This window comes from Eimeria acervulina, genomic scaffold, assembly GCF_000499425.1.
Source record: "Eimeria acervulina Houghton genomic scaffold, Eah_scaff109, whole genome shotgun sequence".
Lineage (NCBI taxonomy): Eukaryota > Apicomplexa > Conoidasida > Eucoccidiorida > Eimeriidae > Eimeria > Eimeria acervulina.
In genome coordinates, this window is record NW_013550391.1 from 51562 (window position 1) to 70311 (window position 18750).

At 52.6% G+C, this 18750-nt stretch overlaps 5 protein-coding genes across 5 annotated transcripts in view; 1 reads left to right on the forward strand and 4 right to left on the reverse strand.

Moving 5' to 3' along the window:
- Positions 1-2026, reverse strand: part of EAH_00017220 (aminopeptidase N, putative) — a gene marked incomplete at both ends in the record, with an annotated part of 7071 nt that extends 5045 nt beyond the window's left edge. The window contains 4 exons of the mRNA XM_013397695.1: positions 307-498; positions 648-1031; positions 1124-1707; positions 1951-2026. Of these exons, the coding sequence (XP_013253149.1) occupies positions 307-498; positions 648-1031; positions 1124-1707; positions 1951-2026 (1236 nt within the window). The remainder of the gene's footprint in view (positions 1-306; positions 499-647; positions 1032-1123; positions 1708-1950) is intronic.
- A 1746-nt stretch (positions 2027-3772) lies between these two features.
- Positions 3773-5165, reverse strand: EAH_00017230 (hypothetical protein, conserved; the record flags this gene model as incomplete). Its single annotated transcript, XM_013397696.1, has 4 exons — positions 3773-3852; positions 3996-4097; positions 4258-4309; positions 4509-5165. The coding sequence occupies 4 exons, from the start codon at positions 5163-5165 to the stop codon at positions 3773-3775; spliced, it is 891 nt and encodes a 296-aa protein (XP_013253150.1).
- A 757-nt stretch (positions 5166-5922) lies between these two features.
- EAH_00017240 (hypothetical protein, conserved) lies at positions 5923-8110 on the forward strand (the record flags this gene model as incomplete). Its single annotated transcript, XM_013397697.1, has 6 exons — positions 5923-6218; positions 6761-6880; positions 7225-7290; positions 7478-7533; positions 7686-7939; positions 8060-8110. 6 exons carry the CDS (start codon positions 5923-5925, stop codon positions 8108-8110), a joined length of 843 nt encoding a protein of 280 aa, XP_013253151.1.
- Positions 8111-10339: 2229 nt separating this feature from the next.
- Positions 10340-11338, reverse strand: EAH_00017250 (hypothetical protein; the record flags this gene model as incomplete). The annotated part of the gene is made up of 3 exons (XM_013397698.1): positions 10340-10395; positions 10950-11102; positions 11182-11338. The coding sequence occupies 3 exons, from the start codon at positions 11336-11338 to the stop codon at positions 10340-10342; spliced, it is 366 nt and encodes a 121-aa protein (XP_013253152.1).
- Positions 11339-13132: 1794 nt separating this feature from the next.
- Positions 13133-16752, reverse strand: EAH_00017260 (RNA binding motif-containing zinc finger protein, putative; the record flags this gene model as incomplete). Its single annotated transcript, XM_013397699.1, has 7 exons — positions 13133-13712; positions 13945-14060; positions 14385-14534; positions 14700-15083; positions 15508-15567; positions 15750-15976; positions 16188-16752. 7 exons carry the CDS (start codon positions 16750-16752, stop codon positions 13133-13135), a joined length of 2082 nt encoding a protein of 693 aa, XP_013253153.1.
- Between the last annotated feature and the right edge of the window lie 1998 nt (positions 16753-18750).

The window sequence follows — 18750 nt, forward strand, 5'->3', positions numbered from 1 at the left end:
CACACACACACACACACACACACACACACACACACACACACACACACACACACACACACACGCAGAGAGAGAGAGAGAACGAAAAAGACAGAGAGAGAGAGAGACAGAACGAGAGAGAGAGAGAGAGAGAGAGAGAGAGAGAGAGAGAACGAAAAAGACAGACAGACAGAGAGACAAACGCAGACACACACACACACACACACACACGCACACGCACACACACACTCACACACATACACATAGACGCATGCATTCATACACACACAGGACCAAGTTTAGAAGGTATGGAGGATTTATTTGTCGAACTTTGGTGGTAAATTTGTCTCTTATGGCCGCAAACTCGCCGGCCAAAATTGCGAAGAGATAACTTGGCTTGGGATGCGGGTCTGTGAACACTGCAAAGTGCCGATCAGGAGAACCGTGCACGAGCCCTTCCTCTGTCTTGTTGCCGTTGCTCAGGAGGACCGGATATTTCGCCTTGTTTGCTTCCAGGCGAACCTGTAGATTACCAAAAGTACTGGAACCTGCTGCGCATTCTCCAAAGACGCGGGAAGGAGAGAAAATTGGATGCTGTGTAATTATTGAGCCCCTCCAACGCACGTTTATGCTACATGCTACCAAAAGTGAGGCTGGCCGAAACTTCTTACTTTGTACTTTGCCAGCACGTCGGGTCTGTCTAGGAAATATGTTATTCTCCTGAACCCTTCAGCTTCACACTGAGTCACCAGGGCACTCCCCGAGACGTACAGTCCCTTGAGTTTTAGGTTTGATTTCGGGTGAATGGACACTTCAGTCTGCAGTGTAAAGGGTTCTCCTGCTTTCTGGGGAAGAACTGCTTTACTTATGATCAAACTGCCGTCGCTGCCCAGGCGATAGCCTGCTTCGCCTTCCGCCACTGCATTGCTGTCGCCTATATGTTTCACTTGCTTTCCGTTTACCATCAAAGAGGCGAGGTCTAAGTCGTCTCCATTTAAGACGAGGTCTGTAGGGGGAGTACCTGCCACTCGCTGCATAACTATCGTCGCTGACACCTGCAAGACACCAAGCACTAAAGCCTTGAGCTACAAACCGTAAATCGACTGTACACATTCTCAGCTCTAGGAGGAATTCAGAAATGACTGACCTTTGTGTTTGTTTCTTCTAGGAGGAAGCGTAAGTCTACAGAATCGACGGTGTAGTCTGAGGGCTTGTATTCATCTCTGAACTTTTCCCCCGGCCGGCCCCTTTGTTTGGGTGTCATGGCAGGCAATTCTGACCGAGTTGTGTCGCCGTCTGAATCACGAGGCTTCGCCGTTTCTGTGGGTTCAGTGGTGTCTTGGTTTGGGAATGCATGCGATTCTGCCTCCGTCCTACTGATGCTCGCGCGCTGGTGTTCGCCGTCTCCCCTCAGCGCGTGCGGTGAGGGATCATCTGCATCTGCATGCTGCTCACTCTCCCCTGCAGAAGGCAAGTAACCGTCACGCAACTCTTCTTCCTCCTCTCTTTTTTCCTCGCCGAGGGAGCTGGCGGCTGCAGCCGCTTGAATGCGTGGGAGCAGCGAGAAGGAAAAGAGTGCTCCCGTTGCATTCAAAGAGGGGGTGGGAACTTCTACGAGCCCTCTTCTCCAAGCATGGGGGGAGGACGGACTGAGCAGCGACGGGAGCAAAAAAGGAGCTGCGGCGTCCAAGTAGGGATTCGAATCATCTCGCACTATGTACCCTAGACAGCCTAGCAAGAACGTCCAAACAAACACAGTAAAGCCCAGTGCCGGGCGTCGAAAATAGGAATCTATTAAAGGGCGTCTGTTCGTCAGGATAGGAACAGATCAACTGCTGCTCAACAAGCCGAGGACGAGCGTCTGTCTTCTGCTGCTGCACTGTATTGTGTAAGCAAACCAGGATGCAGAGGGGGCACAGCAATAGTGTAATAAGTATTGCAGTTGTGTCTTTTTCTGTTTGTTGTGGAACTGACTATTTTTCGGTCCGCCGGATACTTCATGAAGGACATGCGCTGCAAGGAAGCCGAGGTGAATTGCAAACAGCCTCATTGTATCGCCGACGGGACAGATTCAGGCCAGGAATGTCAATTATATCACAAAACAATACATAGAAAACAATTAGGCATTACCTTCCACATTTTAGTGTCTACTGATTGGCGGTTTGACTGCCCGCTGCACCGGCTCACCACCGGTCATCTCAGTACCGGAGGTGACCTTCGGGTGCCGGTGTCCGGGGGCATTGCGTTCCGTCAAAATTGTGAGGAGGGAAGCTGCATATAAAAAGAATAATTTTTGTACGAAAAAAATCTGAATATATAACGAGCTCTTAGAAGATGTAACTGACACTGCAACGAGGTATACAATTAATTGCATCCCCCCCGATGCCTGCAAAGCACACAGGTGCAAATCGGAGGTAAATCTAAGCTGGAAGCCATGATGAGCCACTTTTGGCGCCTCATCTGTGTAACTATGCAGACAGTAATGCGAAGTGAACCGAGGCAAAATGATTAACAAAGTGGTGCACGATTGGCGCACCTCACGAGGAACGTCAGCGTGACTCTGTGCTCATGCTGAAGTTCCTCGTGAAGTGCGCCAGTCGGCGGTAGGAGAAATTGTCAGTACTTTTCTACACTCTAGTCTCACATCGGCCTAACTCGCTGGTAGCTGTTGCTCACCTACAACTATGCTTCGGCACGAACCCAACATATATATATATATATATATACATATATATATATATATATGCATATATATATATATTACAGGTGTCAAAAAATGAAGAAAGTCGAATATTGATTTTGCCGTCGAAGCACAGGAAAGAAATATAAAAAGCAGGTAACCTTTGAGAACCACTGCATTGGCCCATTCTTTCGTTCTGTCCCCGTTCCTGCAACTACGCTTCACTGTGGCAAAAAGCGTTACGGGCTCGACAAGGCTGGGCTGTGCTTCAGTGTTTGTGAACTGCAGCATTGTGCAATACAAAGAATTGGATATAGGTACGCACATTATATATATATACACACTTGTATACGCATATATGTGCATATATAGCTTCGTTTGAAACGACACAAGCTAAAATGAGAACAACAGCGCATGAAGAATCCTCTTTTCCTTCTCCAGTCGCCCTTTGGCACAAATGTCATGCGTTCTGTTCAGCAGAAGGTCGAATCCTTGGCATCGTTGCAGTCGCCAACAACCATTTGAGTCTAAAAACTCTTGAAACGTAGAGGTGCGCCAGAAGAGGCAAATGAACTAGCAGGCTGAACGTAAAAGGGGCCGATTATTCGTGAACAAACGAATTCTCTACATTCTCTACCCCTAACGAAGGAACTCTCAGCAGGCTGATGGAAGTTACCCTCAACGTACGAATACGTTGGCTGGCTGCGGCCAGCTCCAGCCAGCTGAGAGCCGTGCCTTGTAGCTGAAAGTTGAGCTCAGAAACTGTTTACCGCCAAAGGAAAGGCACAGCTGCGTGGCGTTCCCCAGGCCTACCAAATTCACACAAATCGCAAAAAGAGAGTCCTTCAAACACAAAAACAGCATACGCATATATATATATATATATATATATACACGGACGGATTTCGTACATACGTATGCGCGTATTCGCGCATAAACCTATATATATATATATACTCATATACACATATATATATACTATACACATATTTGTATATGCCTTGTTTGACAAGGCATATACAATATATATATATATATATATATATATATATATATGCATACACATGAATATGTGTATGCATGCATATACACACTAGGCTTTCGTACATATCTATTCTAGGCTTTCGTGCCTTGCGCGGGCGGGTCAGACGCCTGCGCTCTGCAGTCCAGTCCCTCGATATCTAGCAGGTGGGAAGCTGCAGAGGGCAAAGCAACACCTAGCGACAAAAACATGAACAGCAAGGCGGAGAGTTTATCGAGGACCCAGAACAAGCACCCTAACCCGTGTGGGCCCTACTCAGCACCTCATTCGGAACCCGAATACGAAGCTTCTGCTTGCCTGTTAGCGTCCGAAGCACCTTCTCTCCTTTCGCAGCCAAAATCGTCTCCACGTCGCTCTCCTCTTCCCCAAACCATTTAAGACGATCCGCCACCAAGTGAACTGCGCCCACACAGACCCTAAACTCTACATGTCAAACCCTGTCGCTCTATCCGGAGGCTGTGCTTGTGAGTCCTCCGCAGAAAGCGGCACTCCCCGTTCTGTCGCTGAAGTATGCAAACACAAGCGAAGCCAAAAAATCTACAACTAAGGGCCGACCTACGGTTGCTGCAACCGGGACACTGCACTATGACCACCCCTTGCGTGTAGGCCACCTGCAGCCACAAGACAAAAAGTATCCCTCACAAAGTTGCTCCCACAGTCAGTGCGGCTGTAGTCGTTGTTGCTGTAACCGTTCCTGCATTTGTTGCTGGTGTACTTGTTACCGAACTCGTGGCTGCACTGGCGGCCTCCGCTACATGCCGCTGCATTTGTTGTTGTTAGGCTCTGCCTAAGTGGATGATTTTGCCTGACCTTTGAGAACTTCTTTGCGGACCTCTTGTTGCACTTGCAGCATGTGAACACCAACGTCATATGACCGTCCCGCGCATTCTCCGTTCCTGGGATCCGCGATAAGTCAAACCGGACCTCAGGGGCCCCTTCCAACTCTCCTGCAGGCCATTCTGCGCTTTCAGGGGCCACTTCTACTGCTGATGTTGTCACTGGGGGGGCCCCAGGAGGTACCCTTTGGGGCCCTGTGCTCAGCAGACAGCGCGGGGGCCCCTGGGAGTGGTGGTAGCTGAGAGGGGATGAGAGAGAGACGTTTGGAAACGCTGCATTTCTGCCGAACGCACGACAAGTGGTCAGCTGCCTCGATGGTGTCTTTGGCGCTCCTGCTGCCGCTGTTGCTTTTGCTGCCGTTTCTCTTGCTGCTACTGGTACTGCAGATGTTGTCATAAGTGCAGCCGGTACTTGATGTAGCGTAAGAGGCCCTCCACATCCTGTGCTTGGCCTTCGTCGCGTGTGGAGAAGGCTTACAACGTTACTTGCTGGAGGGGACCACGAAGAAGCAGCGGCCCCTCGGAGGGCCCCTACCGTCCCCCTTCCAATCATCTGTATTGCGGCGGCAGGCGCGCTGTGGGAAGATAACAAATATCTGTCAGGGAACCTAAAGAAAGCCCGGGTGGCCATCTGGGTGGAAGCAGGAAGAAGAGAACGGCCTTAATTTGAGGGTCACTAAGCACAGGCCACAAAAACTGGGAAATGGGGGCTGGAATGAACCTGAAACACCTTTAGATCCACCAAGTCAAAACAACCCAACAAAAAGGCAAATGGCAACAGGTAACGACCAATATCGGTCCGCCAAATAGCTGCAGCGGATGGACCAACAAGGGCCCCAAAACTGCCACGGGGGCGAGAAGGGGGAGGGCGGGGGGGGAGAAGGGGCAGGGGAGTGGCGCAAATGTACTCTTCAAAGAAAAGATATTTTGAAGGCCATTTAAAGAGGACAAAATATGTCTATTAGTACCCTCTCCTTTCTCCTGCGGGTGCAGGTGGGTTGGGCTCCCGCCAACTGCAGTATGGGCCACCCTCGGCCGTATATGTAGGACATCTTCCAGTGGTGTGATGAGTTGATAGTTCGCGCCTTCCACCTAGACTCACGCTGCCAAAGAGGAGAGAGAAATGCATTCATATCCATCCCGTCCTCTTGGTGTTCTGCGGAAGGGCCACTTTCCGTAGCGGCCTTCAAGTTCTGGCCAGCAGGTCAACAGACCCCTCAATAACTCCCCTGTAGAGGGGTTGTCGACTCTCATGGCCCGTTGGTGCCCGAAAGGAGAGAGGGAAGCATAACTATAGGCTCTCTGCTTCCCCTCACATGGCTGCAGGAGAAGTGGCAATCGCTGCTGGCGTCGCTACACACTGCGAGTAGGCTTCGGAGTTCATTAGAATGGTATATGCTGGCGTCCCCTCCCTCCCCGTCGCGTTGGGCGCACAAGGGCCCTTTCAGGAGCAGCAGCAGCAAGACCCACTGCAAGGACAAGACCAGGAGCAGCTGCTGAAAATGCAGCAGGAGAAGCGTGAGCGACGCCGACAGAAGCAGCAGCGGCGGCGTCAGCAGCAGCAACAGGGCTTTTGCCGCCCTGAATCGGTCTCTGTACCCCCAGAGCTACTGGGCATCGCATTGGAGAGGCAACATGTCGACTCCATCTACGCGAAAATCGCCCCCCACTTCAGCCACACAAGGTCCCAAACGTTGAACCTTAAGCACTAAACCATAAGCCCTTGACCCTGAACCCTCACATAAGCTTCACTGCTTCATGGTGATCCCTACACCCTGCACCCTAAACGCTTTCCCAGTAGGCAACCCCACACGCACTGCATTATATCGCCGGCCTCCGCTTCGTCCCCTTACGAGCCTTCATATCAAAACAATCCAAGAAAGACGGCATGAACAATGAGGTGTATGTACAGAAATCGTCCTTGGCCCCGCGTAGCCGCCTTCATAGAATCTTTGCCCCCCGACGCCCTCTTGGTAGACGTAGGATGCGGCAACGGGAAGTACCTCCACTGCAGGCCCAGCTGCAGCAGCAGCAGCAGCAGCAACGACAGTAGCAGTTCCAGCCCCTACAGCTGCTTATCCATAGGCCTTGACCGATCCCCAGAACTGCTGAACTGCGCCTTGGAGCATCCGCAGGGCACCCTGGGGCCCCGCCTACTGCGGGCCGACTGCTTGCACACGGGCATCAGAGACGGTGAGGGTTTATCACTTAGGATTTACGGTTTAGGTTTTGGAGCTCACGTGAGGCCTGCAGGACCCATTTGATACGTGTGCGTGAATCATCAGAAGTCGCTGACGGAGTCATTTGCATTGCTGTCCTTCACCACTTGACCACTGAAGCGAGAAGGTAAGATAGCTTGCCGCTGCTACTGCTGCCGCTTCTGCTGCTGCCGCTTCTGCTGCTGCCGCTGCTGCTCCTTTGGCTGCTACTTCTGGCGTCAACGGTGCTGCTGGAGTTCATGCTGCTGCATAAAGCACGGTCAAGAGGTTGATGCTATGGCAGTGAGGACTGTGCTGGGAGGCGCTTGGCTTTGTACTGCTATTCGTCCTAGTGCGTTTCTGCAGTAATTGCTGCAGCAGTTGCTGTTGCCGGTGCTGCTAGCGGTGTTTTTATTTTTTAGTTGTTGCTACAATTAGAGCCGTCGCCGCAGAAGGTGCTGCCATTGTTGCTTCTTTTGGCTATGTGAACAGGCAACAAGCTTTGAGGGAACTGGCACGCATAACGCGCCCTGGCGGCCGCATCCTGATATATGTGTGGTATGGAGACCTCAAATCCTAAGCCAAAACCTTCGACCCCAACACCATCCCCATACTATAAACCTAACACTATTTCAATTTTTAGTCCTAAACCCTGAACGCTATTGCTTAGCGTAGCTTCAATATCAAAAGCAACTCAGGCTGCTGTATACAAAGCGAGCTCCTTCACGCGGTTATGGACCTTCAGGGCTCAGGAACACGAGGCGGGTAGCGTCGGAGAGCGCAAATTCCCTAGCCAAGATGGTCAGGAACTGCTGCTGCTGCTGTTGCACTGCCCTGTTTCCGTTACTGCTGGCGTCAGTCTTTCCGTTGCTGCCGCGTGCGATTGGTGTGTGCGTGCGTCTGTGCACTGGCTCGCGTCTTTCTCGTTGTGCCTGCTGCTGCTGCTGCCGCAGTATTGGTGCCCTGGGTGTATCAAAAGCACTACGATCAGGCTCGTGAGTTACGCAAGACAGGCGGCAGCGCTGCAGCAGCAGCTTCTGAGGGACCTGCGGCAGCTTCTGGCTCGCCGGCGTCAGCGTCTGTTGCGAGGGAGGAGACATTCTATCGGTACTACAGAGTTTTTAGCCGAGAGGACCTGCTGGGGCTATGCGCTGAAGAAAAACGAGTGAAGGTTCTCGACTGCTACAACGACACTAACAACTGGGCGGTGCTGCTTGAAAAGCTCAGCACCTGACACAGATATAGACACGTTTTTGCTTGTCTCAGGGGAACCGGAAGGCCCGACGATGCGCCCTTTTGCGCGTTCTGCGGCTTTATATGGACTCAGAGGGCCTGTAGAACGGGCCAACTGACTGTACCCCGCAGCGAAGGGAGCTGAAGGGACAGGCAAAGAGCACCACACCGATCTGGTGGAAAGAGCTGCAGTCGGCGGGCAAAGCGTTTCGATGGTCTTGCCCACCAAAGGGAAACGAAACGTTCCTCGTCACTACGAAGAGAGACGGAAGCGCTGTATACAATGATCCAGGTGTCGTTTTTTACTTGCTCCACGGGAGTCCACACAGGTAGTGAAACTGACGATACCGAAGATAGACACAGAGTAACAAAAGCGAAAAGCCAAGCCAAGATGGCGTAGGAATAGGCAGGCGGAGACAGAGAGAGGACGCACCATGAACGGATTGGCACTTAGACTAAGGACGCGATAGAGGTGGCCCAAAGTAGAAGGGAGGGTAGGGAGACAGAGAAAGAAACAACACCATCACTACGCGCAAGTACAACGGCAAATGCAACGGTAATAGGAAATACACGCATAGAAGTAAGCCGGTTTTGTTCTGGTTGATAGCATCTTCTGGACTATGCTGCTTCCGAGCTGAGCGAGGCACGAAAATGGGGCTGCCAAATGGAGGCATTTTAAGTATGTGGAGCTGTTGGGAAAGGACTGTCCTGAGAGAGATACGTTGGCAGGTTTGCACCCGGTAAACATGCGCCTCCACATTTGGACCTGAGACACTGAACTCAAGGTAGTATTACTGGACACTGACGAAGTTCGTACTGGTTGCTTTTCCCGATTGAACGCTTCCGTACGTATCTGCCCCATAGCAGCACCTGGTCATTTGTGCTTGAAGATTCAACGCTTCCTTATTCATTGAGCTATGGAAAAAAACTGTTCGCTTGCGCGTGAAGGCTGAGTGTGCAGTTAACGCGGCTCGCTTAGCTCTGACCATATTCTCCATGACACTGGCAGCTACGAACACCTCCTTTCTAGGGCATGGTAATCGTTAGGAGGACAGCAGCTGCATTAGAATCAGCGGCAGTGGAATATAACTTTTTCTACGCCTGGGTGTGGAAGGATACCATTTGTCATGGGCTGTTACGCACTGCATCGTGCGGTGGCCTGCCAATAGAAGAAGCTGAAGTTTTCCTGCTGCGTACGGTAGTTCACTATTATATCTGATGCATACACTGTCATCACCATAAACAATCGTCACCATGAACAGGTGTTCTACTTCACTAGCTGTAAGAAGCCCGAAGAGCTGGACGAGTTGATTTGACCGCACATTTGCAGGATACATTTGCCGTTGGGGCCACAGCGAGCAACGACCATCTGCAGGAGCTGCAGGAAGCAGGTATAATTTCACCAAAGACATTTCCTCCTTATTAAATCACGTGCTATTGAAAATGAAGGACGCCGAGAAGGCAGAAAAATGCCAGCGTGCGTTCGTTGCAGTTCCCATGCGTGCTGCAGCGAAAGGTAGACTGACACAGAATCATGTGATGCTGCAGATTTAGCCCCAGGTTCCCCAACCGCAGCGGTGTGACCAGCAGAGGTGCCACTTATCAAGCCGAAACCAACCAGACGCTGAAAAGCGTGGACAAATACCCACAGACCCTAGAGTACCAGTACATTGTTCGCCTTTCCCGTTGTTCCCGCCCCTCCCTGTGCTTGACGTGCTGATCGTTGGCTGGTCGGTAAACGCGAGATATCTGCCAAGGACCATTGGACCTACCTTCCTTGCAATCCATGTGGTAGACTGAGGGACAACGCATTCTTTGGAGACTTCACATATAAACCATTCTTGGTATTCACTTTGTGCCGGTGCCCCCAGTAAACACCCAATTTCCGTTGCATAGACAGGAGCTGCTGCTGCTTTTCGTACCTAGGCTTCGGTTTCGCGACAGTCCGAAATGGAACATTGCTAGTCCTGGTTGCTACGTGTTTAGGATTCTGCTGAGTCCGGGCCGACCAGCTCCAATGCCGTAGCATATGCGGGGCAAAAGCTATACTTTGACAAAAGCGAGAGGGGAGACCTTTATTCTGTATTCAGTTTGCAGGTACTTCGTACATGTGATACATGTTTCTCTTGTCGTTGCACTATTACGGCCTACAGGAGACAAGCTTCGATGACCTCCATGTTAGCCAATGCGAAACGGTTAGCCGGGCAGATTCAATATTTGATGCGATGCCAAATGAACGGCTTGATAATATGGCTGAACATTCTGTTGGGAAAGATACTCATGGGATAGAGATACATATTCACATTTACAGCCAGCAAAGATACGTCTCAAACATGAGTCTCCAGGCGTACAGCGGAAGCTTCTCAAATGGGATTTACAGCGTCATGCCCAAGTCCTGGGAAATCGTCCCGGTTTCGCTTTCCACTAAATCTGCAAGCGATACAAACGCGAGCAACGGTTTTTTCGGGTAGGCTTTGTTGCATTTCAAGCTCGCACACCCACGGGGCTCTGAACAAGCGCTCGCCGCTCGCGTTTGCTGATTGAAAGCTTCCACACATACCTAGCGCTGACAGTAATTTACTCTATTACAGCAACAACGGAGAAGAACAGCAGACGTCTTGCCTGACATGCGTGAGAGGGACAGCAGTTGCATTGGGATCAGGAGCAGCGGAATATGATGCTGTGCCCTCCGTGCTGTGCAAGGATACACTTCGTCATCGGCTGCTATGCAATATGTGGAGCAGCGGGCTATCACATCAGTAGAAACCGGAATTTTCCCCGCTCCTAATGGCATTGGGCTGCCCAATCTGATGCATGCCCCATCACCAGCTTAAACAGATGTTCAGGACCGCAGTAGCTGCCGGTTTCCCAAGGGGTGGTGCTGTTTTGTAGAGAGCAGCTGCAGATCCGGTACAGCTCAGCGCCTGAAGGCCCCGGATTGCAAGGAAAATGCCACCGTAATGGGCCTCGTACGGCGCAATCACCGGCGGTCGGATGCTGCTCGCCGCCTCCACCTGCTGCTGCTGTTGCTGCTATTGCCACAGCCATTGCTTCCGTTTGCGCACTTGCCGCAACGATTGCTTCTTTGAGGCCCATGTGAGCGCCTCTGGATGGAATGCGTCTGGTTGTTGTATTGCCTGCAAGATGGGTAGGAAGACGCCCTGGGAGAGCCCAGCGGAGACAACTTTGGCTTTTGATTCTCGGTCCTGGTCTCACCTTTGTCGTTGCTGACAATCGTGCCCCGCTTCATCGGCGTCAGTTGCAGCAATGCCAGCAATAGCAACAATGGCAACGGCAGCATCAAGAGCAGCTGCTGCAGCAGCAGCCACCGCCGCAACTGTAGCAGCTGTTGCAGGAGCGGCTTTACATTCATGAGCAGGCACCGAAGGTGGGAAGCCACTAGTTTAATTTGATGTTTGTGTAGCTTTCTACTCGTCAAGGCACATGTGTGTTTCGCGTGGCTGCCGTTGATTCCTAGCTGAGCAGCACGTTAGCACCTCTCCTTGTGCAGAGACGAAAAAACCGTCGCTTGGCAGGTGCGAGAAGGGACGTCGCGCTTCTGGGTATTTCCTCCTCAGGGTCTCCGTACTTGTGGCTATTTGGTTTGTCGCTGCATTGCTGCGCTAGAGCCAGTGGGCCCACTAGAAGATACTAAACGGCCTGGCACTGCAGATTCAATTTGTGATGAGGTGCAAAGTTGAACTCCCGTATGAACTGTTTGATGATATGTCGGATAATGCTGTTTGGAAAGGTACCATGGCGATAGACGTACGCCTACATGTTCGCAGCTGACAAACATATGCCTCCACTTCCGGAGCTGACTTCCACTTACTGCAAAGCGCCACGACTGAGCCTCAGATCCTTGAAGCCATTTTGTGTTGCGTGTCACTGCACTCGCACGCGGCGCCCACTTGAGTAAGTATGCTCCGCTGGATTCCAAGGCCACACGAATTTTGGGCTCTAATCAAGAGCTGGCCGCTTTCGTTCGCCAATCGAACGCTTCCACGCAAAACTGGCTCCCGGCTGGAGCTGCGATTGAAGTAAGCCTATACTGCAGAAATAATGTAAGAGAGCTGCTTGTCTTTGTGACAAAGCTGCCTACCGAGGCGCTGTGGCACGGCTGGAGCGGCACCAGTGGAGCTCCATGCACACAACCCAGGTGGAGCGCAGGATCCTCATGGACCATTACAGCGCTAAGGAGTTTACCGTGCGGATGAAGCATGGAAGGCAACTCGCTGCACTCGCACAACCTTGCGTCGCTGTGTCGTTGCATCTACAGTGGTACTGTCCACTGATGCACAAGAAGTGGGAGTGGGCAGCCACGAGACCCGTGTTAATAAATATGGGCTGTAGGGCTTCACGCAACCTAGTTGGCGCCACGGCACCTTGAAAGCTTACATTTTCTTACTGAAAGGCGCAGCTCATATTTTGGGGAGTAGGTATCGAGGGTAGAGTTCTGAGACTGTGATGCGGTCTCTGTTTCCACTGTCAGCCTGCACGTTGTCTCGTGTGCGTCAGTCTGTCGGACCGTAGCCGCTCAAACTCCGCTCCCTATCTGCCTGCCTCCTCCGCATGCTTTTCTCTCTAACGCCTGTCCGCATATGCTTATCTGTGTGCCTCTCTCTATTCGCGCGTTTCTACTGTTGTGCAGTTTTCTGTCTCTTTCGCTCATCCCTCCGAAGTTCTACAAGACGAGTTGCATCTCGAGCACCGCTGACTCTTTTTGACAGAGAACTCGTCAGTGCCCCTCAGACTTGACCCCGTTCCTTCCCCATGCCTTCACAGAACGGCGCCAACGAACTGCAGACAGCTGAAGGAGCGCCCCATACGACATCCATCGGCAAACCCAAGGTGACGCCATCGGCAGCAACTCTGGCTGCTGCTGCGGCTGCCGCGGGTGGTCCGGCAGATATCAAAAGGATAACCAGAAAAGGCCTCACTAGTAGGGGCTCACTAGGTAGCTTGATGCTAGCCACGGCTCAAGGCGCCTCATAACACAGCCGCCCATCAGTCCCACGGGCCTCTCAGCCACCAACATGCTGCTGCAGCGAAGGCAAAAGCAGCAGGTGCACGAAGCACCAGCTGCTCCACGTGCTTATCCCCTTGCTCTCCTCTTTGGTGCAGCAGTAGCACCGAAAAGCAGCGACAACAGCGAAAAGCATCTGCTTCACTTTTTCGCTCCTAAGAAGGCGGCCATGTTGCTTAGCTGCTGCATCCAGCTAATGCCTCCTGCTGGCCCCTCTTGCTGTTGCTGCTGCTCCGGCATTGTGGTCGGAGAACTACCACTTTGCTGCTGCGGCGGCTGTTGGTGCCAAGACTGCTGCTGCTGCTGTTGCTGCTGCCACGGCTGCTGTGGCTGCTGCATTGGAGGTACTTGCTGTTGCTGCTGCACCGGAGGCACTTGTTCTTGCTGCTGCTGCAGAGGATCTGGCGACCACTGCTGAGGCTGCTGCTGCTGGGGCGGCTGCTGTTGCCAGGACTGAGTCATTCCAAACTGTTGTTTAGCTTGCGTAGTCTGCTGCTGCTGCGCCCAGCCCTGCTGGAGCTGAGGCTGCTGCCATGACGGCTGCTGCTGCTGATGCTGCTGCTGCCAAGGTTGCTGCTGCGGCCACGCTTGCTGCGGCGCAGATCCCGGCAACTGCTGTTGCTGCCACTGCTGCTGTGGCTGCTGTTGCTGTTCGGGCGCTGCATGCGACGCCCCTGCAGCAGACCCCGAGTGGGGGGAGGGGCCAAGAAGTCCAATCATTCTGAATATCACACGGCAACATGCAGCCTGGAAACGGTACTTGTGCTGCAGGACAGCATAATGCTTCTGCTGCTGATCATGATTCTACTGAAAAATGGGTCAGGCAACGCTAGCAAGTGTGCAGGCAGCAACTGTTGCACTGGGGAAGCGACTAAAATGTTGGCATCCCCAATACGGTGTTACAGCATCAGCGGCAGCAGCTGCTGCTGCAGCAAGGGAAGCAGCAGGCGTACACTGAGTTGCTGGCCCTGAGGTGCTGCGGGAAGAGATATCTGTATTTGTCGAAGACCTGGAATCCCGGCGGAACGAAGTACAAAAACACACCGCCCGGCAAACACGCAACGCCAGCCTGCAACGAGAAGAAGAGCAACACAGCCGCCGAACCAGCTGCAGCTCAACTTGCAGCAACAGCAACAACAGTTCTGGCAGAAGTGCCTGCAGCCGATGCTCTAGCAGAAACAACACCAAGGATTCAAGAACGGTTATAAACAGAATCATATTCGTCGTAGCATCTACAGCGGCAAAGGCTCAAGTTCCGTCGTCGCTGTAGACGTTGGACAAAAATGACGGCACGTCAGCGGGTCCTGCAACACCAGGACATGGGGTATTGAGGAAGAAACCAGCGGCAACTGAAGGACCAGTAGCGTCCACAGCAACAGAAGCAGCAACGCACCCGTTCTTTGGATCGGAAGTACGACAGATATTCGTTGAAAGAAGCTTCGTTCTCGGGTGAAGCCGGTTGCAGCAACACAGCCGCATCCATGGGTTTAAGGGCTAACTCCTCACACTTGCTGCGATGGCTTACGTTCAACATACTTTGCAGCTGCGCGCAAACGAACCCTGAACCCTAAACCCTAAGCCCTTTAACCAGCGTTTCATGCCTACAGATGCAGAAAAAGGGGCATATCAACAAATAGGGAAATAGTAAAACCAGCAGCAGATGGATGACCAGCAGCAGCAACGCCAGCAGCAGCAGAGAGTTCCGTACCTGCTGCATCTCCAGTGGGACCTCCCCCTGTAGACAAAGGGCTGTGACTGCAACTTTCTTTCTGTCATTGCGCCCCAAAGTCCACCTCCACTGCGAGCCCGCGCCACACGGAGTCCCTGCAGACCCGGCCCCTGTTGCGGCGGCAGGGAGGCCCGAAGCCGCACCAGGAGCAGCAGCAGGGGAAGAAGAAAAATCCTTAGGAAAGGGAAAGCCCTGCCGTGCCCGGTGCTGCTGCAGCAGAGGGAACAACAAAAGCGGCTCGCGAGCTACCGGAACCTCTAGCTGCTGCTGCAGTTGCTCTGGAGGCTGCTGCTGCTGCTGCTGGGGCGGTGGCTGTGGCTGCGGCGGAAGCATGAGACCATTGTGGACGTCCCTGCGATACATCTGCAGCAGCAAACAAGCAGCAGCAAGCCCTGCGGTTGTGTTTATTGATAACACAAATGCAGCATGCAGAGGGCCCTGTGCATGTGTCCCCCGACGTTCCTTTGTCGCTTTCTCTAACAAGGTCGTCGCTATCGTGGTCACTTGTCAAAATACACCTCAAATGCACCTCCACTGTACACGCGCACCACGCATCGAGCTCCTAGTCATACAGCGAAGCGGTAGGGTAAAACAGCGGACAAACGCCCTTTCACCCTTCTTACGAGCACGTAATGCCGAACTGGTCACTAACACGGCCTTAAAACGAAGCATGCTCATGCACCTGAGTCTACTAGCCTCTCGGCCCGCCTGAACGCCCTAACAAAAGCTGAGAGCCCCCCAAAGCATCGAAGACACCTCCGCAAGAGATCGCCTCTGGGTGGCTTACCGCGTCCTCGTCGTGTCCCCAGTCCCTTATCCGCGGATCCCCATCCCGCCGCTCGTCGTCCTGCGCGCAAACCGTAAATCATGAACACTAACTTCTAAGGCCCTTGATCCAGGTCCTTTCATATCATATCCTCACCCTCCTCATGCCCAGCATTGAGAGCTCGTTACCGGCACTCTTAAGGGCTCATAGGGCTCATAGTTTGATCTCTCCACTAGTTCAGTTCGTGGGTGTGGGACCCTTACCACCGGCCTCATGGGCTGCCTGCCCCTTCTGTCCCAGTCTCTGTCGCTCCGGTTTCCGCCTCTTTCTGTGTGCTGTTTACCCCTGTTGGGCCGCCTGCTGCTGTTGCTGCTGCTCCCCGCAGCAGCGGCATGAAGTTCGCTGCCCGCCTCCGAGCCTGCATCATCTGCTCCGCCGTTTCGGCCCCCGGCGCGTCCCCGTTGGTACTCTACGCGGACACAGCGGCCCACTGCATCACCGCAGCAGCAGCAGACACAGCAAGAAAAAAGTGCACATACATGGCAAGCTGCCTGAGTGCTGAAATAGACGACGCCTGGTAATCACTCGACCATCCAGACAGGTGCCAGACAAGAAGGCACAGCAGCAAGAGCGCAAGCGTCACAGGTTCCCGAAACCTCGCTAGCAACTTGAAGGAGATGAACGTGTTTTCCTCCCCTCACTAAAGGTTTTTCCGTTGAGTGTTTCAAAACAGCGTCTGGCATCCTCTGCGTTTTTGTAGAGAACAAAGGCGTAAACGGCATTGGGCCCCACCCTTTGGTTGACCCTGAGGGCGACACTTTCGACCTCTCCGCATTGCGAAAAAAAGGCCCTCACGTCTGCCTCTCTTGCCTCCTTGGAAACGTTATGGATGTACAGATTGCGGCCCCCCGTTGAGCTTTGCCGCGGGGCACCCTCCGCACGACCCCGACCCTCTAAAGTCCACGACGGAGCCCCCCCAGAGGGAGCACCGCCGTCTTCCCCATTACCTGCTGACCCAGGAGCTACTGCAGGGGGGGCACCCAATACGGGCGGAGCTAGCCCTGTGCCCCCCCCGCCACCCAACAGGGCCTGAGGTGGGTACGGCAAGCCAGGCAGCAGAGGAGGTAGGGATCCCCCAGCGTTGGAAGCCGCTTGAAAACCGCCAGTGGGGAGACCTCCTACGGGTGGAGGGCCCCCCGGTAGAGGAGGGGGCCCTCCAGAGAGGCCCGCTGAGGTGCCATGGGGTGCTTGGAAGCTCCCGTCCATCTCGGCGGGCAAGGGGCCCCCTGTGGGTGCAAGAAGGGGCCCCGACAAAAGAATTGACACGCGTCTAGGTGGCAGGAGAGGAAGCGTAACTGATGGCCCCTACGGAGCCCGATTGGGGACCGAAAGACAGCAAGAACAAGAGGCTGGGGTGTAGTGCGCAGGCAGTACAATGGTACTCAAATTGGACCTCTAGAGGTCTATACGGCAGAGAGAGCACAAATAATATACTATTAGAAATAAGTAAAACCACATTAGATAAGAGATAAGGTTATCAGGCCAAGAGTGCTCTGCGGCTACCCAGGATCTGGGGCTGGCCGTGAGACTGGCACTGTAGCCAAGGCGACCCGCAAGGGGTCAGCAAGGGCATTATTGCAATTACTCTTTCTCCTTCGGGTACATTGGACCCGGGATACGAATCACAAACTGTTATTTGATATTTTAAGAATATTTCAAGGCTCATGCACTGAGTGTAGAGTCTATATATGGAGTATGCACCTAAATCGGTAGTCTTGGTTCCGAGAAGTAGTGGCAGCTGAGAGCGCTGTTCGGTACAGCAGCGTTAGGAAGCGCTTGTGCATGCGAACTTGGGCTCTCCCAGAAAGAAGTCTAGGCGTGAAGACACGTTGTTATGCAGCTACAAAAAGCCAACGTCTCGAAAAAAGCATTCATTAATCGTGCGCAACTCACACAGTTTCATGGAAACAGAGCAAAAGCAAACGGTATGCGAAAAGGTGCTGTGCGCGATCTGCAATAGAGGAGAGTCGACAGGTCACCGTTCAAACAGATCACCATTAATGCGTCACACACCAAAATATACATTTAAAGAATTACCAACTCCATACTTATTATTTTTAATGGAGTAGAGTGGAGTAACTAGTTGTCCATGTGGCGGTGAAGGAGCCGTTCTGTGGCTGTGCAGACTCGCGCAGTGTGATGTCCAGTATAGCACAGTCCAGTATAGCAAGGGTATCTATCCAGTACACGCATGCGCCTCTTGCTCATATCAAAAACAAGAGATGCGCTAAGCATTACTGCATAGATGGCGACTTGGCATGGTATCAGACGAAGCGTGAACATCTCCATTTACATGTTCGAGTTTCGCTTCACGCGAGTTTTTGCGCAAAGTGCACGACCATCCTTAAGCGGGACATGGTGGGGTCACGAAAACAATGAAGCGAGTGAAGAGGCCCTCATAATGAACTAGGACGCCCTCCTCAAAAGGCGAATATGCCTTACTTATCTGGAATGCGAGAAGCAAAGGCGGGGGAACTCTAGTGATCTTAGCGCAGCTCAGCTCCTACGTACAATCCCTTGCCGACTATCTACACGCATTGTAATCCATCATCAGAAAGACACCGAAGCACATATTGAAGAGCCAAGAAGCCTCTTTGTGCGTTTTTCCCTCAACGGAAAGGAACTCCCCGTTGGTGAATTCGTATTTAGCTCGGTGCGCTAGGGACCGCTGCCAGTGTGCTCTACCACATCAAGCTCTGGGCCTAAGTGCAGCGCGCCCTAGGCCTGATCTGGCAAGGAGTTTAGTTTTCTGGTTTGGTTTATTTATGCCTCCCTTTTTTTGCGCTTGTTCTCAACTGTATGACCTGCAATGGCTGTCTCCGCTGCACATTGTAGCAGCACACTATACGAACACTGGGAAAGCCGGACTCGGGAAGAGTCTCTATTCCCCCATCCTTTCTGGACGGGGTCTCAATGGATTTCATTGTAGGTTTTACGAAAGCAGTAGTGGGAGTATGCCCTGTACAGGCTGCCCACGCCAATCATATTTTCAACAAGATTCTCCAACAACGGCGAAAACCTCCAGTGATTATGTCTCCTAAGAACCATTCCAGCATACCTTCTTTCGCTTCTCAAGACCACACGACAGCTCACCCTTCAACATTTTCCTTGCACGCCTTCTATGTGCTGTTGCTTGCAGTTATTTTTAGAACACTCTGCAGAAGCAAGTGTAGCCGGGGTCGGGGTCCACGGTTCCGTAGCTCA